The sequence below is a fragment of the Athene noctua genome, chromosome 19 (assembly GCF_965140245.1).
Source record: "Athene noctua chromosome 19, bAthNoc1.hap1.1, whole genome shotgun sequence".
Lineage (NCBI taxonomy): Eukaryota > Metazoa > Chordata > Aves > Strigiformes > Strigidae > Athene > Athene noctua.
Window position 1 is genome coordinate 6,889,850 of NC_134055.1, and position 22,903 is coordinate 6,912,752.

General features: G+C 40.0%; 1 protein-coding gene across 1 annotated transcript; it reads left to right on the forward strand.

Annotated features, from left to right (window-relative positions):
* Positions 1-306: 306 nt before the first annotated feature.
* On the forward strand, positions 307-22,903 carry LOC141968197 (merlin-like). The gene is made up of 19 exons (XM_074922635.1): positions 307-408; positions 3,457-3,705; positions 5,202-5,319; positions 7,034-7,159; positions 7,485-7,607; positions 11,267-11,350; positions 12,096-12,164; positions 12,385-12,467; positions 13,703-13,778; positions 14,221-14,358; positions 16,055-16,129; positions 16,907-17,020; positions 17,468-17,590; positions 18,159-18,376; positions 19,273-19,375; positions 20,082-20,209; positions 20,810-20,960; positions 21,643-21,852; positions 22,868-22,903. The coding sequence occupies exons 2-19, from the start codon at positions 3,698-3,700 to the stop codon at positions 22,901-22,903; spliced, it is 1,983 nt and encodes a 660-aa protein (XP_074778736.1). The 5' UTR covers positions 307-408; positions 3,457-3,697.

Below are 22,903 nucleotides of genomic sequence, written 5' to 3' on the forward strand. Positions count from 1 at the left end.
CTGCTGAAATAGTTTGATCAAATGCTATCAGAGAAGTTATTTGGAAGTTCATTATCAGGTCTTACAGACATCCAAGTCAAGATTCATGGGTTTCTCTTACGTTAGTGCATTATTGCTTGAATTACAGTGGTGAGCAGTTGGGAGGAGTCTTGCTGGCACAGGCAGGAAATGGTTAAGAGCCTTTCATATCACCTGGGAAAGCAATTCTTTGATTTTTCAGAGGGCGCTAACATGCTGCAGTTCATAGGAAACAAAGGAAAGGGGATCAAGTATAAAAGTTGTTCTTGAATTTTATTTTCAGTGGCAGAACTTATGAGGGCTGGATATTGATGTCAGCTGAAAAATACTGATTTTTGGATTAAAAATAATTTTTTTCTTCTCATCTTTGTCCAGCAAATGATCTGTGAGGTAAGTCTTGATACCAACTAGTGACTTTAGATACCTTCTTTTTAGACTGAGAGGTAAGAAAAACGTTTGTCTTGCTGACCCATTTTAAAGCTGTGAATTCTTTGCTTAAATTGTTACTTGGGCAGGGAGTACAGGCAGAAGTGTGAGTCAACAACTGTAAAAAGCCCACAACGCTTTCCTGTATTGTCTGCATTCAAATTGCTTGCATTAATTTCTGAGCTGAAGTATAAAAATTCAAGAACCAGGAGAAAGATAATGAATCAGGGGAATTTGCAATTAAGAGTTTCAGTAAATATTTCAGCAATGACAGGAGACTTTCAAATTGTGGTAGTGTCTATGTTAATACACTTTTTCAGTTGATGCTTCAAGCATCTTCTGTTGGTGGCTCTTAAAGTACTTCCTAAACCTTGTTTCTTTAAACCACGCTGCATTCCCAGGGGTTTTATGTTTCCAGCTTGTGTAAAAACTTTGCTGGTAGATTGTACAGTTGCTGGTCCTGTGCTGCTCCTTAAAGGCAGACTGCTTTGGGGGGGTATAAGAGGGGTCTCACCTTAAAATGTGCTGCTGGCTTTTTGTCTGTGTGAAAACAGATGCTTTTTCACTTGAGTGTGATTGGATGGTAATAGCTCATGCATAGTTGTCGCTGAGAGCAAGTGCCATGTGAAGGGAAATCTTTATATCCTGTGGAGAGCCCTACAAACCATCCATTCACCTTGGAAATGCTAAACTGAAAGTAAATTAAACTCTCACTCCTGGGAAGGTTAATTGCAGCTTGTTCCTTTATGTATTTCTATGCCTACGTACTGGATTCTGGTGAATTTATTGAGGTTTTTTTGGGAATGCTGATTTTATTTTCTTTCCCTTTCTACTTTTCAGTTGATACCCACACCTCAGATACCACTTACTGTATCTCCCATTTCAGTAGTGTGCAGCACAGTGGTGTAACGCAGCTGCCCATCTGGTGCTGTGATATAGATAAGCATCAGTCCTTGCAAGAGTCACCTTGCCAGTTCTTCTTGATATTGCCTGTTGTTCCCAGTTTCCCTTGCACCCCCACATTTTGCTCGGGTGCTAATTTCTTGTCAAGAAGGGGGAGGACTGTAATCTAGTCAGGGCTGGTAGTTGTCAGCTCTTTCATCTTGAACATGAACACCCTAAAAGGCAGACTCAGGACCATTTAGTTCCTGCAAATTATATTCCTCATCCCTGTGTTTCTGTTCCCCTCATCAAGCAAACTTTTGTCATCTTTCTGTTGGTTTTCCTAAGGTGCAGGAGAAGCTGTGGACATTCACAGCTTCTGAACTATCTGTTCCCAGATTCGGGCTGGACGGGAATCTTTTATCACCCCGCCCTATTTTGGATTAATGTGTTATTTGGTAAGGTTATGACATGCTCTGATCTATTGCATTTTGCTGCTTCTGGGTCTTGAGCTTACATCCCTGTGGCAACTGCAGAAATAAATCACTGGAGCTCAGTGACAGAAACTCTATCTCGAAACACGTTGCGCGTGATTCACAGTTAAATGTTGCTATTAGGGATCTAGAGAGTGAATTGATTTTGCATTTAAACAAGAGATTGCAAATCCAGATTGTCTTATTCAGTAAGATTTCTCTTATTTGGAAAAGTTATTTTTCTAAAAACTTGACTGTTAAGTGCTTTTGCTTATGTTGTCAGTATCTGACATTCATTTAAGCTATTCAGTGTGAAAACCTCTTCTATTTCTTTACCAGTGCTATTGATTAAAATGCGGTTTACATTTCTTGGGAAAATTCGATATTCAAAAATGTCTTTTCACTGTGAGTCAGAATGTACTTTTCCATGGAATAAAAATTCTGGAAAGGAAAAAAATGCTATTGGAAATGTTGAACAAATTATATTGTCATTTCAAGCAGGTTGTACAAGAAAAAAGAAAGCTCTTCAAAGTCAGAATGAAGGGCTCTGGTGTTTCTGACATATTTTGAGAAAATGAGTACATTCTTCTGCAGTTCAATTTTATCTGTTCAGCGTTTTCCATATGAAACTTTTTGAGAATGTTCTGTACTGGCCTTAACTCCAAGTTCCTGTTTAATTCAATTGGCTGTTTCAAATTACATATTAGAAATGAATTATGAAGCTTTTTCTCCTTTGTCTTCAGCCATTGGTGTTTCTTCTAGAACTATTAGAAGTGGTTGTTTCCAGAATTTCATAGTAGTTTTCAGTTCTTATGCTTTAACTGCTGTATCCAATGGTACAATTATTTACAGTAAATCTCTGGTTTTGAAGAAAACTGGACAGGAAAGACCTTTGGAATGTAACAGGTTAAAATATAATTTTGCTGTTAGCTGTGTTGCAGCTTGCAGATTAGAAATCAAAACATTACTGGAATAATTACTGCTGGTTTGGATGCCTTCACATGATTCTCTCCTTGTCGGTATTACTGTGGTCACATTACACCATACTACTGTGGTCGTTTTTTGGTTTTAAATATTCCTTTCCCCTTAATTGAAAACACTTTTCTATGCTAAATAGAAAAGGATCTGAGCTCTGCTCAGCAGTGTGCACTGAGGTGTTGCCTAAATTATAGAGAAAACACACTTTGTGGCAAGATCTGTTTTTTCACTTCTTTAAAACAATACTCCCTGAGGACAAGGGGGTTCCCTGGGGGCGATGGGATTTGGGCTCTGGACATACCTAACCCTGAAGCACCCTGGCTTACACTGATTCTCACTAGTGCAGACTGGCCTCTCCTGGGACTGGTGGCAGGTACCAACAGAAGGACCAGCTTGGGCAGTCTTGAGGGCATGTGTTTCCCTCCAGTCTTGTGGAGGGAGAAGACACTGTTCCCTGTTTTGGATAGAAGTTCAAAAAAATGAAAGTTTCATACTATGCTTTTCCAGCATCATAATGTTCTTATTGTTAGTGAATTTTTCTCAGTGTGCAACCTGTTTGCAGTTTAATTAAGCTTATTATTCCTTGTCCTGAGCATTGTGGTCATGAAGAGCTGATGTTATAATGTCTCATCACACTTGTCACTTCTCTGTACTAACCAGTACTTTGATTTTACTGCAGATGATTTTCTAACCCTTGGACCTCTCCTTTGGATTCTCTCCAGTTAGCCCATTATCTTTCCTGAAGTGTGTTGCCCCAAACTGAACAAGACTTCAGCAGAAGCTTTACCAGAGCCAACTGGAGGGAGAGGACTCCTCAACTGGTCTCAGTGGTGTCAGAAAGATGAATTTCTTCCTGAGCTGTTCTTCCCCACTCTGAGTTGTCTCAAGTACTTGTTCTCAAATCTGCTGCTGATGTCCATATGATTTGGTATATAACTCATCTGTTCTCTGCTTCAATTTCCCTCCAATTTGAAAAGAAAAACTTCCATATACACATTACCTCTTATTTAGCTAGCTTGAAATTTTTGGATGAGGGGCATATACAAAGTAAGTGGAAAATAATCAGTACATTTGCAAGCCAGTTTAGAGCTCAGCAGAAGCAAAGAAAGGGACAAGATACTTTACAAAATCCTGGAAGGTACAGACAAATGGAACTTTTCAGTTGAAACTAGAACTTTATTTTGGAATTCCTTAAGGAGAGATTGGAAGTCTGCCACACTGTAATAGTTTTATATTGTAGGAAACCAAGAACGCCTCAGTCTCTTGTTGACCTATATAGTTCACAGATACTAACTAGATTGTGCAAGTCTGAGCTGTTCATTTTATAAAGTAATAATAAGAAGAAAAATTTACAGGCAGGCTGATTTCCAGTGTTCAGGAATAAACATCTGAGAACTGTGTAGTGCAGATTCACACTATTGTTTAATCCCAACTTTCAGTGTTTGGTTTGAGTGGTATCCACAAACCCCTTGTGGCTGTGGAAATGCATGTCTCATCGGTTTTCTTCAGTTGATTACATTTAGAATAGAAGACTTGTAAAGGAATTTTCTGTAGGCTTCTGTAAAATTAAATTCAATTCACAAGAACACTACTGGGAAAATTTCTGTTCTAAATAACATTCATCATTGTGAATTAGTATGCTGAAGAGAACACAGTAAATTCAACTTAATTTCATTGCATATGTTTCTGTCATTTGTATCAGTTCAGGGAGGTAGGATCTCATGTAAAGAAACTCAGTAGGTTAGTTGCTCAAGGAGCCATAACTGATAAAGGAGGATTGAGTTGGATTTGATACTGTAAGGTGTTGCTCTGCCTCATGTAGTGCTCTACTGTGCATTTTACAAGTGGAGCTTCCACTGATGCATTTGCTGTTGGTACATGCCACAGAGACCTATAAGAAAGGAAATTTTGCTTGGATATGTAAAAGGGGTGAGGAATGTCATATTTCCGTTGGCATTATTCAAAAGCCGGGTATTACTTTTTATGAAACTGTAAAAATTCATTCATTGCAGAGTTTTACTGCAAGAGAGTGCTGAATTGCAGGGACATGGGTGATTGTGTGGAGCATGAGGGCTGGGTTGGAGCTTCCCTAGGTGTCCTCAGCCACAGTGACAGGCAGGCCCCTGGTTCTTGCAATGAAAGTTCTGGATGATGTTCTTTCTAGTGCTGTAGGAACCCAGTGTTTGTCGAGGTCTGAGGAAAGTCAGGAATGACATTCTGGAGCAATTTATTTTAAGGAGCAAACTAAATTTAAAGGTGAAACTAAATTTTTTGTCTCAACATCCTTTCTTATTGTCTTGGACAGAAAAATGTATATTTAAAGGCAACTTTATTCTGCAAGTTTGGACTCATCCTACTTTGGAATCTAGCCAAGAAACTGTTACTAAATTTCCAGCCTTAAATGTAACACATATTCAATTTCAGGTGTGGCTGTCCCCATAAACTAAAAGATATGTCCATCCGAGGCCTGAAGAAGAAACAACCGAGGACTTTTAAAGTCAAAATTATAACAGTGGATGCTGAAATGGAGTTCAGCTGTGAGGTAAGAGTCCTCAGCACAATGCTAGAAAGATGGAGGCTAACCTTTGTATTAGTAAGATATAAATTTTGGAAGTTTAGATTATCAGTTCATAAATGGTCTTAAAACTGATCTATTATTTTTGTAAACATTGGATTGCTTAATCTCAGGGGACTGTTCGGAATTTAAAGCTGTTTCTGTGAAATCCGTTTGACTGACACAGCTAAATTAGCAATAGGCCTACTTTCTTAAGAATTCCAGCAACATGATGCAGGGCTTGTTTGTAAGTATATCTACTTTTCCACAAAAATTATTTTTTCAGAAGTGATGCAACTCTTTAAGACACTGCTAGCTTGGATAAAGAAGCCTAATCAGAGCTGGTCCTAAGATGTTGCTTATAAAATAATTACTAAAATGATGCTTTTTTGTGCAGTTGATCTGGCACATTCTCTTCAGATTTGCCATTTGTAAACTCCAGTTTATTTCTTTAACTACTACAATGGCTGTTTTTTATCTCTGGACAGAAAAGAATGATCAAATGAAAAAGCTTTTCTTTTAGTTACAGCTGTCTAGTAAATTGGATAGAGAAATAACTGCAGAAAAATATGGAAGAAAACACAAATAGCAAGTGACCAATTGCTAAATGAATTGGGTTGCACTATTGAGGAGGCAGAACTGTGCCTGATTAATTCCTAATCATCCAGCAAAAGCAAAAAAAGACAGCTACTTTGGGAAGAGGAATTAAACTGAGATGCCAGTGGAACTGGCAACTCTAATGAGACTTGCCTGTCCTGTGGGGCATTTATTATTTTGTTTACTAGGTCCCTTAGAATAGATTAGTCACAAGCAGTGCTCTTCTGTGACTTACTGATCTAAAGTACTTATAGGCAGAGCTGTGAAAATAATTTAGAAAAATTGATTCAGAGATCAGTCCTTGTTAACAAATTCAGCTTAATATATTCCTTCCTTTGCCCTCTCCCTTCTCACCAAATATTGCTCTCTTGCTGTAATTATTATTGCCTAGAAGTTGTTGGGGGGGTTTTTTGCCATTAAGTTTTTAGTGGCTGACCCATGCAATTAGACAAAATTATCTTTTTAATGTGTAGCCAAATAGAAGAAACAGATGTGCAGCCACTTCAGTGAAAAAATGAGGCATCATATGTGTGAATTTCAGGACCTTTAATCAAAGTTTGCTCTCTGTGGAGCCAGGCTACTAAATGATTCTAGAAGACAGCCTCCTGTTTGTTTAAATCAAAGTAGCATAAAGGCTTTGCTTGGTGCCACTGAAATAGGTGAGGTATGTGAAAGATGGATTTGCTTTCACTGTTTGGCATTTCTACACTGTGCCCTCACACTCCTTTTATTTCCCCTGTCCTTCTCTGTCTCTAATTTGTATAAACTATTGAATAAGTTTTTTACAAGTATTAATAAAGCCTTGCCCTGTTCTAGGAAATCAATAGTACAGTCATCATTCCCTGCGCTCATAAAGTGCTTGATGCTGTGCTTAAATGACTACAGCTGCTCTGTGAGTTCCCCCAGAGGAGAGGAAGGGGAGGTAGAGCATTGTCACTATTGCACCTTTGCTGTAGACAGCAGTGGGCATATTTCATTGAAAAGCTAAAGGTGAAATAAGAGCTCATAGGAGAGAAAGGCAATGGTAGCCTAGTTTGCTTGACTGAAATGTAGCAAATTCATTCAAGACATACCTGTTTTTCTTAATTTTCTCTTTCCCCTTTAGATGAAGTGGAAGGGAAAGGACTTGTTTGACCTGGTGTGCCGAGCGCTTGGTTTAAGGGAGACTTGGTTCTTCGGCTTGCAGTACACAATAAAAGGAATGTGCACCTGGTTGAAGATGGACAAAAAGGTATAGGAAACAAAATAAGTGTGGCAGTTTTCCACTTAAGGAAAGATTTACTTTTAACACAGGAGCTAAAGAAATGTTACATGCCAACTCCTAATTTTAGACGGTATAATTTTTTTAACAGTGAAGTTCATTGTGGTGTTTGCTTCTGTCAAGTTTGGCCTGAAGTATCACACACCAATTGCCACTATATGCACTGATTGCTATTAGATTAAATCTCAGGATTGTCCTTCCTTCTAAAAGGCTGTTTTCTGATTTTCCTCTGGAATATTATTTTGAGATAATTATGTACTATTTTTGCTGCTGATTTTATTTTATCTGTAAACAGGTTTTAGATCAAGAAATCCCCAAAGAAGATCCTATTAGCTTTCATTTTTTGGCTAAATTCTACCCAGAGAAGGTAGAAGAGGAACTATTACAGGAAATTACCCAGCATTTATTCTTCCTTCAGGTCAGGAACAGTTTTTAACCATGAATTCCTTCTGTATTTACCCCAGTCCTTTTGTGTTGTCTTTGATCTTGTTGGCAGCTGTTAGTCTCAGAACAATTCTGCTGGCTTCAGTTGTATCAGTGTCTCTAAAGAGCTCATTTTTATGAAATATAAACTTCTCTCCTGACTACTGTGGTTTTGTGTACTAGTAAGCTGAATGTTGTTTGCTTTCTGCATGTTTTTGTTCTCTTGATGACTTCTCTTACTGCTTGTGCTAGGAAAGGGAGTTAAATTGCTGAGACCTGTAGTTTCATGCAAAATGACCTTTACACCTAGCAGTTTGGGTGATAATTCCACATCTGGGTATTCCAGACTGGTTTTGCTCCTATAGTATGTGTTAATAAAAAAAATCCATGCAAGGCTGTCACTGCTTGAAGAACTGTGAGGCTTTTGCCCTAACTGGTCAGTGCTGAGAAGTATGAAGTGAAGCCATCATTTCTATCGGCTTCAGAAGTTATCTTGAGGACTGTCATCTGGTCTGCTCTGGCTGCAGCTACATTAGATGAAGAGAGTCTCAACAGCTGCTTGTCATCATTGTCTTAAACCTGCTGGTGTAACCTCTTGTGTAACCATTCCCTAACCTAGTTCTTTCATAATGAGCAGAATTAGAAGAGACCTGTTATTAGATGTACATGCTGTGTGTGGGAGTGACTACACAAGCAATTATGGTTGCAGTTGTGAAGGTGGAGAAGAGGGAAGGAATGGGGATAAGCAGTTGGGGACAATAAGCTTTTTCACTTGTATCAGCTGCAGATGGAACAACACCTGTGACTACAGCCTATCCCTGAAACGAAAACTTGCAAGTTCCTAAAAATAGTCCAGGTGGTTACTGGGAGATCTTGTTGTGTGCGACTGTAGAAGGCACAGTCACTAGAAAACAAGGATTCCCTAACCTGTCCTTAAATCTTCCATTTTGGATTGTAGGGAAAAAAGATCGTAGAATTTGATAGCCATTCTGAAATACAGGCCTGTTCATCTAGCGAGTTTCAAAAGGAGTGGAGCAGCATGCACAGCTATGACTCAAACAGAACATTCACCACAATGTGTGATTCTTTTAAAGACAAAGTCTGGAGACATCATGTTGTCTGATAGGCCCTGGATGAGAAGTGCAGTTCTCTTGGTGTGGTGATGGTAGTCTTCTGAAATGTCCAGACTTGTGCATACTGACTTCTGCCAGTCAAATTAGCCAGTTTGAGTTCTCTTCCCTACCCCATTGAGCTGGATGCCTGCTTCTCATGCTAGCAGAATAAATTCCCAGCCCTGACATATCCTCGTTACAGACAACAGAACCCAATTCAGCTCTGCCATAGCTGTTGCAGGACAGCAGTACTGTGCTCAAGAGCACAGTTGTTAGCTGAGTGAAAACAGCTTGGTCTGTACACTATGGTGTTTCTTACAAACTTACAAATTTCCATGAGATGGAAGCCATTAAAAGAAATAAAATTAACTCCATGCATGTTCTATTAGCTTTGCAGAGGTAGCTTGCTTATTTGCCACTTGGTTTTCTTTTGTCCCAGAAATTGTTAGCATTCTCTTAGCCCCATTTAAAATATAAAGGAGCAGATTCTTGGAATACAGTGTTTCTTAATCAAAATAAAGATGTGTCAATCAGGAATAGCCATGCTCTGGCTCCGTAGCTGCAGCAACAGGCTGTAGCTGTAGGAAAAGGTACAGAAGCATTGAGTTTTGGATGGTCACTTGTTGGTCAGCTGTTTGTTCCAATGTCAGTGACATCCAGCTTCTCTTCAGACTTGCTGTGGAGTGCTCTGCAAGTTACAGCCTTCTGGTGTGTTGCTTTATCCTGGTAGCTTTCAGCAGTATGTGTCTGTGCAAGTAGGTTGGATGTATGAAATAAATTCATTCTGCATCTGTAAACAAACACAGTAAATACACTTGTTCTCTGAGGAGGATGTGTTAATGAAGTAATGGGAAAATGCTGTTGTTCCAAGGGTTAATATACTAACTAGAACCTCATCCAGAACCCTTAACCACTTGGCAGTTTGATTTGTAAGCTAATTTTGGAAAGGAATGAGAGGGACTCTTTTTCCTAGTCTTTTTATCCTGATTTTTTTCACTTTTTTCTTTTCTTCTTGAACCTGCCTTGACTAGCAGGTATGCAATTAGCAAATTCTTCTCATTCCAAGGTAGAAAACCAAGACTGAAACAAATTTGAACTTGCAAAGTTTCCTGACTGTAAGAACTTAAGATCACACCTGGATGCTAATAGGAAAAACATGTACAGACATCTGGATGCCTACAGATATCAGCTCTACTGAGTATTCAGACCTTTACAAATTAATGTGGCATAACAGCTTTTTACAAAATGTGTGAATAACTGTAAATGACTAAAGCTAAATGTTGTCTGTTTAAAGATTAGGTAATTTGCTCCTTCACAAAATAGTATAACCAAATGTCCGTGTGAGAACTGATCAGAAAAAAAACCCTAGACACCTATGGGGGATGTATCTTAAGTTGTTCTAAATTCTGAAACATATGATTTGCACCATGGAATATGAAAGTTGGAGCTTTCCAATTTGGAAGTCTTGTCTTTTCATTCTTTCCATTTTATCAGCTTAGAAAGAATTTTCCCTGTACTATAACTCAGGTTCATATATCGTGCTCACCAGAGACTAAATTTAAAAGAAAAACTTTCTTGATGGTTCATTTCAGTTCAGAGTACTTACAGTGCCAAAGTATATTTGTAAAGATAGCTCAGTGCTATCTCAAGTAATTTTTTTTTGGAAATGTTAAGACTGTGCATTATGCGAAATTTTTTGTATTGTGCGTGTTAGTAGGCTAAACACATTACACCTGAGAGGAGGATTTGTAAAGATTAATTTCCCCTTCCCTCTAGGTTTTCAAGTAAAAATTATGCAAGTGATTTAAAAAACAAGGCACATTTTACAGATTATTACACCTCTGATCTTGATAGCACCATGAGTGTTGAAAGAATCTTTACCAATTATACTAGGCTTTTATTTTTAATAAGCCCCTGTGTTTGTTTTGCTTAGACCACTGTAACTGAATAAATTAAGTGCTCTATTAGTCAGCTTCCCTTTGTGGGGTCTCCTTTATTCTCTCATTCTGCAAAGTTTAAGAACATACTGTTAAGGTTTTCAGTATGTCTCTTTAGCAGTGTCAGACAGCTGGATCGACCTGAACAATCAGGTCTAGTTGGACCTGCTTTGACTAGATGACCTCTAGAGGTCCCTTCCAACCTAAAATTCAATGTTTTAAAGCTAACTTTTCCAAAGCAAGAAGGAAAAAAGAATTGTTAAAAGGAATGAAGTACAGACAATAAAATTCATGTTTTACAACACATTCTTTTTCAGGGCTTCTTATATAAATATGTGGAGACAGCTGACTGGCATTTCTATGAATTTAGAATTAAGATATTTTAACTTTCAAAAGTTGGTGTTTTGGGTTTTTTTCCATTAAATGTAATGCTAAGTAAAGGCTTCCTGTGTTTCTGAATGCCATTTTATTGTTGCTGTTATTAATTCATAATGATGATGCTTGGTGCCAAGTTATAGTCTGGGCATGTCTAGTTTCATTTCAAGCCTGACATAAGTCCTGATTGTTGAGATTCTTTAACTTGCTCCCTTTTTCTCTTGATTTAGGTTAAGAAACAAATACTGAATGAGGAAATCTATTGTTCTCCAGAAGCAACAGTTTTACTGGCTTCTTATGCTGTTCAGGCCAAGGTTTGTGCATAGTACTCCTTTTTTTTTTTTAACCGACATACATGGTGATGTGTAAAACACAGCAATGTTAAAATTTGCTATTAAAGTAGGTCATCCTGGGAGGTACAGGCACAGCTAGAAAAATAAACATTAGATGCCACTACAAGGATTTTGGTATTATATGCTATGCTTTTGCAGTTTAGGGAATTTTTTTGGACCTAACATTTTAATGTAATCTTTTTTCCCAGCTAGAATTATTTCCTGTTTTAAAAAAATGTCCATGGATACAGCAGGTGCTGATACCAGAGCTCACACTGGAAGGACATAGTATCTCTCAGAACATAGTTCACTTTATGCCACTGAGAGCCAAACTTATACAGTGGCAGGAGGTGAACGCAAGTTCTTAGCAGGGCTGGACCTCTGCAGCAGCCCAGGCTATATGCAGTAGGCTATAGGAGTAGGGGAGCTTACACTCCTGAATGTAGCCTGTGATTCAGAGATTCCTTCAGATCTGCTGCTACTGAGAACTGCAGGCTAGGACTGGAGTCTAAGGTTATAGGCCACCTTATGGCTGTGTTGGAGCCACATGCATAGCACAAAGGCTGAAAGTAACTTCTGTGGACAGTTCAGATGGAGAGAACCTGTTTGTGTTACCCTGTATATGAGAACCAAAACAAAGTCTGTCTCAAGCAATTGTATCAAACTATGTAAGTAACAAGTTCTTCAGTGTCCTGCATCTAACAAATATTTTCTTTTCTTGGGACAGTATGGTGACTATGACCCAAATTTTCATGAGCCAGGCTTTCTAGCCCATGATGAACTTTTACCCAAAAGGGTAAGTCTTTATTCTGTATAAAACCAAATCGTTGAATCTACTCTTTGCCACACAGGTATTGCTGTGGGATTAACCAGAGCATTAGATATTGTTTGCTTTTACCCTGAACTTGGCAAAGTGACCGAGCTGTGAACTGCATTGCTGCATTCACATTGTTTGGGGGAAGCAGTACATGTATTTGTATCTTCAAAGGAAACCAAACTCCTTCCTTTCTCTGTAGGTCCTCAGGCAGTATCAGCTGACAGCAGAGATGTGGGAAGAAAAGATTACTGCTTGGTATGCTGAACACAGAGGTATCGCCAGGTATTGAAATAATTTAATTCTTTGGAAATCTCATACATTTCAGTAACTGGTTATTTGTTATTCAGTGAAATTTTACTTTTGTAGGGTGAGCAAAAAAAATACTTGTTTGCAAGATGTGATGTTAATAGATTAATTTATAACTAAGAATACAAACACCCACTCATCTGGGGTAAAAAGTGTCTTGTGTAGGGCTCCAAGTGCTTGTAAACTGGACTTGCTTTGAAGTGAACAGAAAAGCTGAGGGCTCTTGCGGAGCTGCTTGACCTAACGTATCTAAATCAGGAGTCCTGCCTCATCAGAGTTCATGTATACCAGCAGAGAGAAATTCCTGTAGAAAGTCTGTGTTGTGTTGAATTTGCAGGTAGTCCTGAGAGTTCAGCCTTTTAATTTAAGGCTGTTAGCTACCTGGGAGTTACTGGCATGTCTGGCCTGTGGAGCAGCTGCCTTTCTGGAGCCATATACCACACCAGTCTCACCCTAGAATAAAATGAATCTGATATATCTTATATCTTGTGAAAATCATGGCACAAAAGGGTGTCCGCATACCTAGCAAGGGATGAAACCAGTAAAGATATGCCATCATAGTTCCAGGACTGACTTTTGGTGCTAGTCCATGTGGACATTCAGCTACTTCAAGACATTCAGCATGTATGGAAATGCAATTAAACAAGAAGTAGGAGCTGTTGGCACCCAGAGGCAGCCTTTCTGAATATTTCAGTTCAGTTTCTCTTTGGCTGTTCTAGATGCTTTTTAGCACTATTTTTACTGAATATTTTCCTCAGGACTTTCATGCCTCACCTTGAAAGAACAGTGGGTGGAGATTCTCATCCTTCTTTGGCCTCTACCCAAAGCTCTGTTTAGAATTTGTTCAGGTCTCATTTCTCAACGACCTCTATTTCCTGAAAGAAATATCCTCAAGTCATGGAAAACAATGGTAGGGTAGGTCTCCAAGACATAATATGATGGAGTGGCAAAACTAACACAAGGATAAGACTGGACTTGAACTTTAATAAAGATTACACTATACATGATTCAAAATAGGTACCGCTTTATTGTCTTTATTCTGTAGAGATGCTGTTTTTATTATCTTTTTTCTATTGTTTGAGAGTAAGAGGGCAAAATTAAGATACAAAGGACCAGATAGTCTGTTCTGTTCTAAGTGGGAAATACAGAGTCAGCTAGGAGAGAAAGACTGGAAAGGAATCTTCAAGTATAACCATGGCTTTATTCTCTAGGGATGAAGCTGAGATGAACTACCTGAAAATTGCCCAAGACTTGGAAATGTATGGTGTCAACTATTTCCCAATTGCTGTAAGTGCTTTATTTAGCAGTTTTCAGTTGCTGTAGATGATGGTACTGTCCTGTTAAAATCCTCCAGGGAGTCTGGATGTGGGACTCTGACTCAGACTGCTGCTCTTCTCTGCTGCTGGTGGGCTGTGGACTGATTGTCCTGATTTTTACTTGCCTGCTAAATAAGTAGGTGAATAAAACAATTAATCTTAATGTTTGACCATCTGACAAAAGTCTCAAGTACCTCTGGGTATTTAATAGGAAGAAAGAAAAAGTTTGAGCTGCTATAGTCAACCTAGAGGACTGGGTTTATTAGCTAGCAGTGACAACATTCATAGTTTTTTGCAGAAACATCCATTTCCTAAAAATACAGATAAATATCAATGTGTTAAAATAAGTGTGGTTCTTTTGTGTTATTTAATGTTGCTGTAAATGGCATTTATTGATATCTATTGTTTTTTAGCAAAATAAAAACCATACAGATCTCCTACTTGGAGTTGATGCCAAGGGTATTCATATCTACAGCATTAATAACAGGTTCTCTCCGAACAAGTCGTTTGAGTGGAGTGCTATCAGAAACATTTCCTATAGTGAGAAAGAGGTATGATGGCTTTGATATATTATAATTTTTATATGGGCATGGGTGTGGACTGGGATTCTTGGAACAGGCTGAAAGCTGTCTCTGTTTAAATAATTTGGGGGAGAAGGGGAAAATCATAGGAAGCTTTGTTACAAAAAATAAAAAAACAGACCTGCCTTTCAGATGCACTGCATAACCTTGGTTCCCCTAGGAGCCAGAGGCTGCTCTGAGCTCTCTAAACTTTGAGCTCTCTATTCTGGTTACTTCCCTACTGCTTGTCCTTTGCAAAACAAGTGTGTTGATCTCTGAAAAACATAGATATTATGAATGCCATCGTGACTAGCTTCTTCAGTTATCTCAGCAGGAATTAAATGACCCATGAACACTTAATGCCATTTTCATGTGCAGAAACTGTCCTTGTAGATGAGGTTTGAAGCACAGTGGCAAGAGGAGACATGCAGGAGACATACATGTTTTTCTGCCTAAGTCCTGCCAGTTTGCCAGTGCATGATTTCAGTCTTCAGCACAACCTTACCCCTGCAATTTCACTTGTGATTTCAGAGCCTATCTTTTAACTGTAGAAAACAGTGGGGAGTGGATGAAATTTAGTCTCATTACAAATCATGTGGCTACAAAGAAAGCTATAATCAGAAGAACAAACCCAGAAAAACTACATTGGTACTAGAATATGTGGAATTTGTCAGCCAAAGGACAGCATAGCCTGTTCCATTTTCTGTGGGCCTTTTGAAAAACACTGAGGATGAGATTTGCTGTTTGGAGGTAGATGTGCATACATTAAATCAGGCAGGGCAGACTACGGGAGTTCTGCCTCCAAAATGTTTTTGCATGACATTAAACTTCCCCTTTGGTCTATGAATAAACCGCTTTAACTCCCTGTTATTGGGAAACTGGGCAGCCCTGTATTAAAGCTTCACTGTATTGAGTGACACATTCACAGCCCTGCTCCTCACAAGGCAATGCATTCAACCAGTTGTTACCTACAGGGTGAAACGAGCTGTAGGACATTATGATCTTGGTGACTCAGATGGCCCAAAATTATACATTACATGGGAAATGAATTATAGGAATAGTGTTAGCTCACCCATGAGTCACAGAAAACAGGATCTTAAAGAATGGAGCTGTATTTTGTTATACAGCCAAACTGAGCACAACATATGAAGTGAAACAGTGTGTACTGATCTGGCAACATCAAAGCCCTTCGTGTCCTCTGGAAAGAAAGCAGGAGCTCCAGGACTGTTATCTGATGGTCAGAAGAACAAGTCCTTCAGGTCCTTGATAAGTTTTGGTTGCACCTGCAATGACTTGTATTCAGAGAGGTGTTTGACATCTCCCTGACTTTAAGAATATGACTTCTGAGGATTAGTAAGGTATCCTGTTTTCTGGATAACCAATATTTGTTTGTGTTCTTAGTATAGTGTGCGATGCACAGGTGGTATTATTATGGTAACCACCATCCAAACTGGCACCAGAGTGGGTCTGCTATGGGAGCAGATGAGGAACTTGTGTAACAGCAGCCCTGATTCTGATTCTTTTGAGCAAAACATTTTTGCATCACTCTGCCCACATTTGTGGCCTAAATCACTGCTTCCCTGGAGAGAAATGGAGATAGGCTAAAGTTTGCATTAGCATTAATAGTTTCAGCTTTGGTTTTTATCTTTCTCACTGTTGCCTTTCTTTTTTTCTTTTGCCTGTATAGTTAACTATTAAACCTCTTGACAAAAAAGCAGAAGTCTTCAAGTTCTTTTCCTCTCAACTCAAAGTGAACAAATTGGTACGTGTCCTGCTTTCCTTCTTTAAAACTGAGCCTGGTAATACTGATATCTGACTGAAAAATATTGTTTGTAAAATCTATGGAGAGGCCAGGGAGCATTGAGTTTCTGCATGTGTCTTCCTGAGGATTGCTCTGCCTGGGAAGTCAGGGTACATATGTTTGTCCTCTGCAAAGGGGAGATGATGGGTGGAAAGCAAGATGTGGAAGACAGCCCAAATCACAAAGGGAAATCCAGGTCCTGGGAGGGGAGGATGTAGCATATGGGAAGGTGCAAAGCCAATGCAGCATCTGCTTGTCTGGCTACTGTGGGTTCTGAATCAGCTGCTATCTCTCCTCTTCTGGGTGAAGCAACAAGGAAGGGACCTAATCAGCTGGCTAACTGTATCATCATTGATTGCTTCCTAACACAACCATCACAGGGACTGGGTCACTTCTCAGTAAGCTTGTGGAAGGGCCATCACAGATAACCGTTCCCACAGCTACATTTTGTGTACTCTTGACCTAGATCTATTGCCTGTTCTTATTCAGGAAAATGGAATCAGAGAGGGATAAAGGACAGAAGGAACCACTCATCCTGTTATGAACTTTTCTAAACTATTATGTACATGGGTATGAGCCTGTCCTGGGTGCTGATTTTCTCAGAGAAGCAACTGTCAGCACTTGTGCTGAAGTCAGAATTGTCAGTGTCTGTCCTGTGAGGCCAGTGTGGGGTTCTTTGTTCCTCTGGCTGGTGCACAAGTACATCAAAATCACATTTGCTTTGCTATTCCTATCCAGATTCTGCAGTTGTGCATTGGAAACCACGACCTATTTATGAGGAGAAGAAAAGTGGACTCAATAGAGATCCAGCAAATGAAAGCACAAGCCAGGGAAGAAAAAGCTAGAAAAAAGGTAGATTCTTTCTGCTTGTCTGTTATTGGAAACACGGATTATTATTCCAGCTGGTGCCCTTGCTGTCCATGCATTGCATCAATATGCGTGTGTGGGAGGTGAGAAAGTGCAGCAGGATTGAATGTGGGAACAGCTCTAGTGTGTATGCAGCATCGGAGGATGTAAGTAATGTTTGTGAAACTGAATAGGTGATTACAAAGATTTGGGGTACATAACAGATCAATCCAAATGCTCTCCCAGCAGTCTGAAATAACCAGTATTACCTGTCAGAGGAGTGCAGAGCTGAAGAGTGCAAGCAGCTTCAGCACTGCATCTCTGGTAAATAGCAGTCCACCAGCTAGAGAGCAGTTCATTCTTCATTAGATTCATTTGTGGTGCTGCCTCAGGCCCAGATGAGATTCTGCTGCAAACTGACAAATAGAATGATATTGCTCATTCTATTTCCAGATGGAGAATCAAAGGCTGGCCAGGGAGAAGCAGCTCCGAGAAGAAGCTGAGCGAGCCAAAGAAGAGCTGGAAAGGCGTCTTTTCCAGCTGGAAGATGAAGCCAGGCAGGCCAACGAGGCCCTGGTGAGTAGCATATTAGTCTGAATGTTCTTGTGCTTGATGGACTTTCTTGGTTTAGAAGCTTTTTTTTTTCTTATGGTTCCTGTGAGACATGAATTATGACTCAGGCAAGGCTGGAGAGTTTCTGACCACGGGTGGAGAGGGCATGCTGGAATAACTGTGAAAACTCCCATCTGCCATAACCTTCATTTGCTGTGATCCTTTTGCTCCCTGTATTTGGTTCACAGTAATTTCTTCAGGCAAAGAGGGAAGAAAGAAAGTAACCTTGGAGCTGAAACTGAGAGAAAGGCGCATGGTACACTGGCAACTGAAGGGGCCAACTTCAATTTTTTGTTGAAGTCTTTGTCCAACTCTAAGCAAATGTGCTTCCTTGTTTTGTAGAGGTGAGAGGTGGGAAGTTAGGGAATTTGGAGCAGAGGAAGAACACCAGGTCCTACAATTATGTTTACTATACTTTTTATTTTAAGGAATTAATATTTTATCACTTGATCTTTTGGGGAAGGATGTCCTCTTCCTGACTGCCTGCAGGGGTGATTTTGCAAGGTAATTAAGGAAAATTGTCTCCTCTTAGCTCCGATCTCAGGAAGCAGCTGAGTTGCTGGCTGAGAAAGCTCAGATTGCAGAGGAAGAGGCAAAATTGTTGGCCCAGAATGCTGCAGAAGCTGAGCAAGAACGACAGAGGCTGGAGATCACAGCTCTGAAAACCAAGGAGGAGAAACGCCTGATGGAGCAGAAGATGCGGGAGGCAGAGCTGATAGCAGTGAAGCTGGTGAAGGAATCTGACCGGAGGTTAGAGTTGCTTGAGTGGGGTTATGGTCCCTAGTGGGATGCCTGGGTGGAGAGTGCTGCTTTTCTCAGAGCTAAGCCCATGAGGGAGGGATTGTTCCCAAAGCAACACTTCAGAGTGACTATGCCTTCTTGTATCTTGTTTGTTCCACCTGGTACCAGTGGTTATGATGCAAGTCAAGAATTTTATAGAGGATCAGATGCAAGGCTTTAGTGATGTTTAGTGTTTAAGATCCAGAATACAGAAGCAGCACATTCTTCTTAGCTAGGTAGCTAGTGCTCTTTTGATAACACTATCTAAATTTACCCACCTGTATATCCTGTGAGTTAGGAGGCTGTTTTTTTCATTCATCAGTACCAAGTGATGGTCTCTTGTCCCTTTCAGTTTTTTGAGAAGTGTAAACCAGGTAAGCTTGTGTGGAATATAAACCACTCTAAGTGCTTGCATGTTCCATAACACTGTGCTGTCTGAAGATGCAGAGCAGACCAGACCAATGTTAATAAAGGATGTTTAACCTTACTATTAAGGGCCTTCTGCTTGTTTTAGGATACTGCCAAAAAGCTTGTCAAAATAAAGAGCAGATATGTTCCACCTCTCCCTACCTCAGGGAGGATCTCTGACAGCCGAGAAAATCTGTATCAGCAGGTCATAACTGAGCCCATGGAAACTAGGAGTAGGAAAAAACATGTTAATTCAGCCAGTTTGTGCAGGATTTCTTTGAAAGCATGTCATGCTCTGTCCAGTTAGTTCTCTATGTGACCATCCTACCACAGGTGTCTTTGGGTAATCACAGTAATGGATCTTGTACTCTGGAAGCTAATGAAGTGCATAGCTCTGAAATCCATATGTTTTATACTGGAAATCATCAACCATTCATGTCAGGTTATTTGTCTTACAGAGCCAAGGAAGCAGAGCATCTGAAACAAGATCTGCATGAAGCCAGAGAGGCTGAACGGAAAGCAAAGCAGAAGCTCTTAGACATAACCAGGCTTAATTATCCTGTAAGCTTCTACTCTGCTGCGCACCACTTCATATTCATGGATAGTCAGATGTTGACTGCATTTTTGTAGCTCCCATCAAGCTGAGTAGTGGCTGGGGGACAAACACCTATGGAACCACCTGGTGCCTGAATACAGTGTAGCTAGGATGGAAGTTGTATTTGTTTGGGGCAGTGGGTCAGGATGTTAAGAAAGGTAAAACAAAAGTTAAAAACAGGACTGGTGTTGGGACTTGGGGAGCAGAGCTTCTTGCCTGCATTCATGCCTAATACTGACTCTGTGCTGTCTCAGGTGATACTTTGTGGAGGTGGCTGTGGTGAGCCAGCTGTGTGGTCCTGGCATGTGAATTGCCTGTGAGTGTCTTTAAGGCAAAGCAGATGAAGCTGTCTCCAGCAAGAAGGCAGAGCTAAAGCTGTGTGCCCCAACTCCCTCTTCTGCTCCAGTCTTGCTGAGAATGGATTTCCATTCTCTGAAATAGGAACAATGCAGCCAGGATACTCCTCTGCCTTTGGATTATGTGGGATGTAGACTTCAGCAGTTCATCTGGGGCCACTCGTAGAGGGGAAGGGCTGCAGGAGCATCTGTGTGTCTCAGAATCCATGGGTAACTTATGAGATGGCTTGGTATGGCATTCTTACAGAAGCTGGGAAGATAAACCCAAATTCAAACAATCAGATTTTACTGACAGTGCTTGTGTTGTCTCTTTCAGCACATGGTCAAGTACCCACAATATTCACCAGCTGACACCAGAGATGCCAACTTTGACAAAGGATCCATAAAACTGGATTTGAAGGACATTGACCTAAAGAGACTTTCCTTTGAGATAGAGAGAGAGAGGTATCAGTATTCTTGTGGTGTAAATAAATGGAAATGTTAATAATGGAAAGTACAGAAAGGAAAAAAAATCTCTGGGAATTACAGTTCATCCTTCTAACAACTCAAGATGACTTCCTACTTGTACATACGGCTAGAGGCCTTTTACTGAGCTGGTGTGGATTATGTCTGGGTAAAACTAGCTATTTACACAGAGAAAGAGTGTTTTGGTGGCATTAAGCTGTGACAAGTCTGGAACCCTTCTGTCTTGAAGAGCATTATGTCAGGGACAAAGTACTTTGCCGGAGTAGCAGCATGTTAGAGGACAGAAGCTTCCCTCTAGTGTTGAAGTATGGTATCGCTTTGATCTAATACTTGAGAGGGTTTTTCTCTGGGTCTGGAATGAAATGCTTGGTAAAATGGTAGTAAGGTGTGAATGCTGAAGGGTGGAAGTGAACCCCCTTCTCACTGGGCCAGGGGAGTTAGGCCGACGTGTGCCAGACTTCACTTTCCCTATCAAAAGACTAAAATAAAACAAAACTTCCTCTCTCCTCTCTCCACACACACCTGTTCTTGAGCTATATCATGCCAATAAGTTTCTTGTCTCCAATGTGTGGACTACAGGCTAGACTACTTAGAAAAGAGCAGAAAATTCGAAGATCGACTGAAAGAACTGAAGTCTGAAATTCATGCTTTGAAACTAGAAGAAAAACAGTCTGGGCTTTACTCTCACTGGAATGAAGTCCTGGGATCCTTGGATCGCTCTTTAGGAAATGTATGTACCCTAAACACCTGCCTGACACTCTTTTCAGCATGAACCATAAAAAGGAATAGTGAGGGTGTGCCAAAGGTAGTTGCTGTATTTCAGTTCAAGGCATGTGCTTTAGTACCCTTGATAGTAAAATATTAGAGGTGTGAACATAGACAATGAAAATTCATGTCAAAGTAAAATCCAAGAAGTTTTTCCTGGGTGGGATACTGGTACCATAAGCAAAAAATAATCATCTTATTTTACAGGTTATAATAGCACAGTAAGGGTTTAAGGTTTTGGAGCAAACAAAATTGTTGTAACTTAATAATACATTTAAATGTAGTTCCTCATAGTTTGCATCACATTCTCATTCATGTGCTTTGTGGTTTCTAAAAATCATAAAAGTCTCGGTGTATTATTAAGGCATTGAGGAGCTAAACCCAGATTTTCATCATAAATTTCTTATGTGTATAAACACTCCAGCTTCTTCCTGAACCAGTGGAAGAATAGGGCTGGTTTTGTCTTTCCAGGTTGTTCCACATGCAAAAATGGCTCTGAGTCAACAGTTTTGGAGAGAGAAGGGAGGCTTGGAAGAATTATGAAGGAAGATGGCTTTTATTTTCAGACTATGCATCTGATGTTCTTTTTGGCTTGAGTGTTGATATAGAGAGGGCATTAAACTTCCATGTGTTCTTTTCTTTTGAAGACTCCATCATGGATGAAAACCTTTGAAACTGGAGATTCATTGGATATAAATCTTCAAAGACCTTTCTCTGCTTACTCGTTAAATACTACAAGCAGCTGGCCTTGTACCAACAAAATTCAGCACACGGTGCCAGTAGAAAAGTCATCTTCTCAAGCAAATTCCTTGGTTGCTAACAGTGTGGGCACAGGAACCAGAAAACAGATTATAAAGGTAATCAGATTTGTAAGTAAATTCCCAAATGTTGACTAAAAGTTGAGAGGTAAAGAATGTCTGGCTTTAGGGACCTGTTTTGTCTGGCTCTGACACAGCCTCTCAGATGAGGAGTCAGTGCATGGCTGTTGCATGAGTTTGGAGACTAGGCATTGGCACACCCTTTGGGACTGTTTATAACTCAGTTACCTGTTTTTTCTCACTTATGATCTAAGCTGGAATGCAAAGCTGTAAGCCTTAGTAAATGAAACAGATGCGCCTATGCAGTAGGAGGTTCTGTGTTAAATTTTATTTGTATCAGCCAGGCTTGGAAATAAGCATGTGCTCCCATGTATAGAGAGCTTAAAACATACGTGCCTGTCCTCTGGTTTTAAGGGGCAGGGAGTAAGATACCAGTAAGTGCCTAGACTTCCAACAACAGTTCAGTTCTCTTCTAGTGTGTTCCCTGTCAGAGTCCCAAAGAGCTAATGAGCTGGGTCTTGTGAAAAAACAACCTGCTTTTAAATAGCACTGGAATGGAGACTCTAGTACGCATTCAAGAAAAACTGTAAGGGCAGGGCAGTCCTGAACAGTGGGAAGGAAATCAGCTTTCTCTTGGTGATGCTAATTGTGCAAGGCATTGGAAGTGAAGAAAGCTTGGTGTATTTGCTGCTGGTTTACATGAAGAAAACTGAGGGGTTTAGGATCAGTTAGAGGCTCTAGTATATAACATTGAAGACTTGAATCTTCAGGGTTTTGTGCTTAGAACTAGAAGGAACACAACGGAGTGTAACAACAGATGAGGAAGCAGCTCTTTCTAATGCAAGTAACAAGCAACTTTTATAACTAATTTAATCCAAAGAGCAAGGGTAAGGCAAATATGCTTGTTTTAAGAAGAAAGAAAAAGCTATTGCAGAAAATCTTGCAAAAGGCTGTGGCGTCAGAGGTAAAGGAAGAACTGGACCAAAGGGAGTTACTTTGCTTTAGTGTACGAGTTCGGGGCAAAACTGATTTTTCCCATTTGATTTACTTGTAGGTTCAGCAGCATGACTCGGATGTGATCTACATTTGA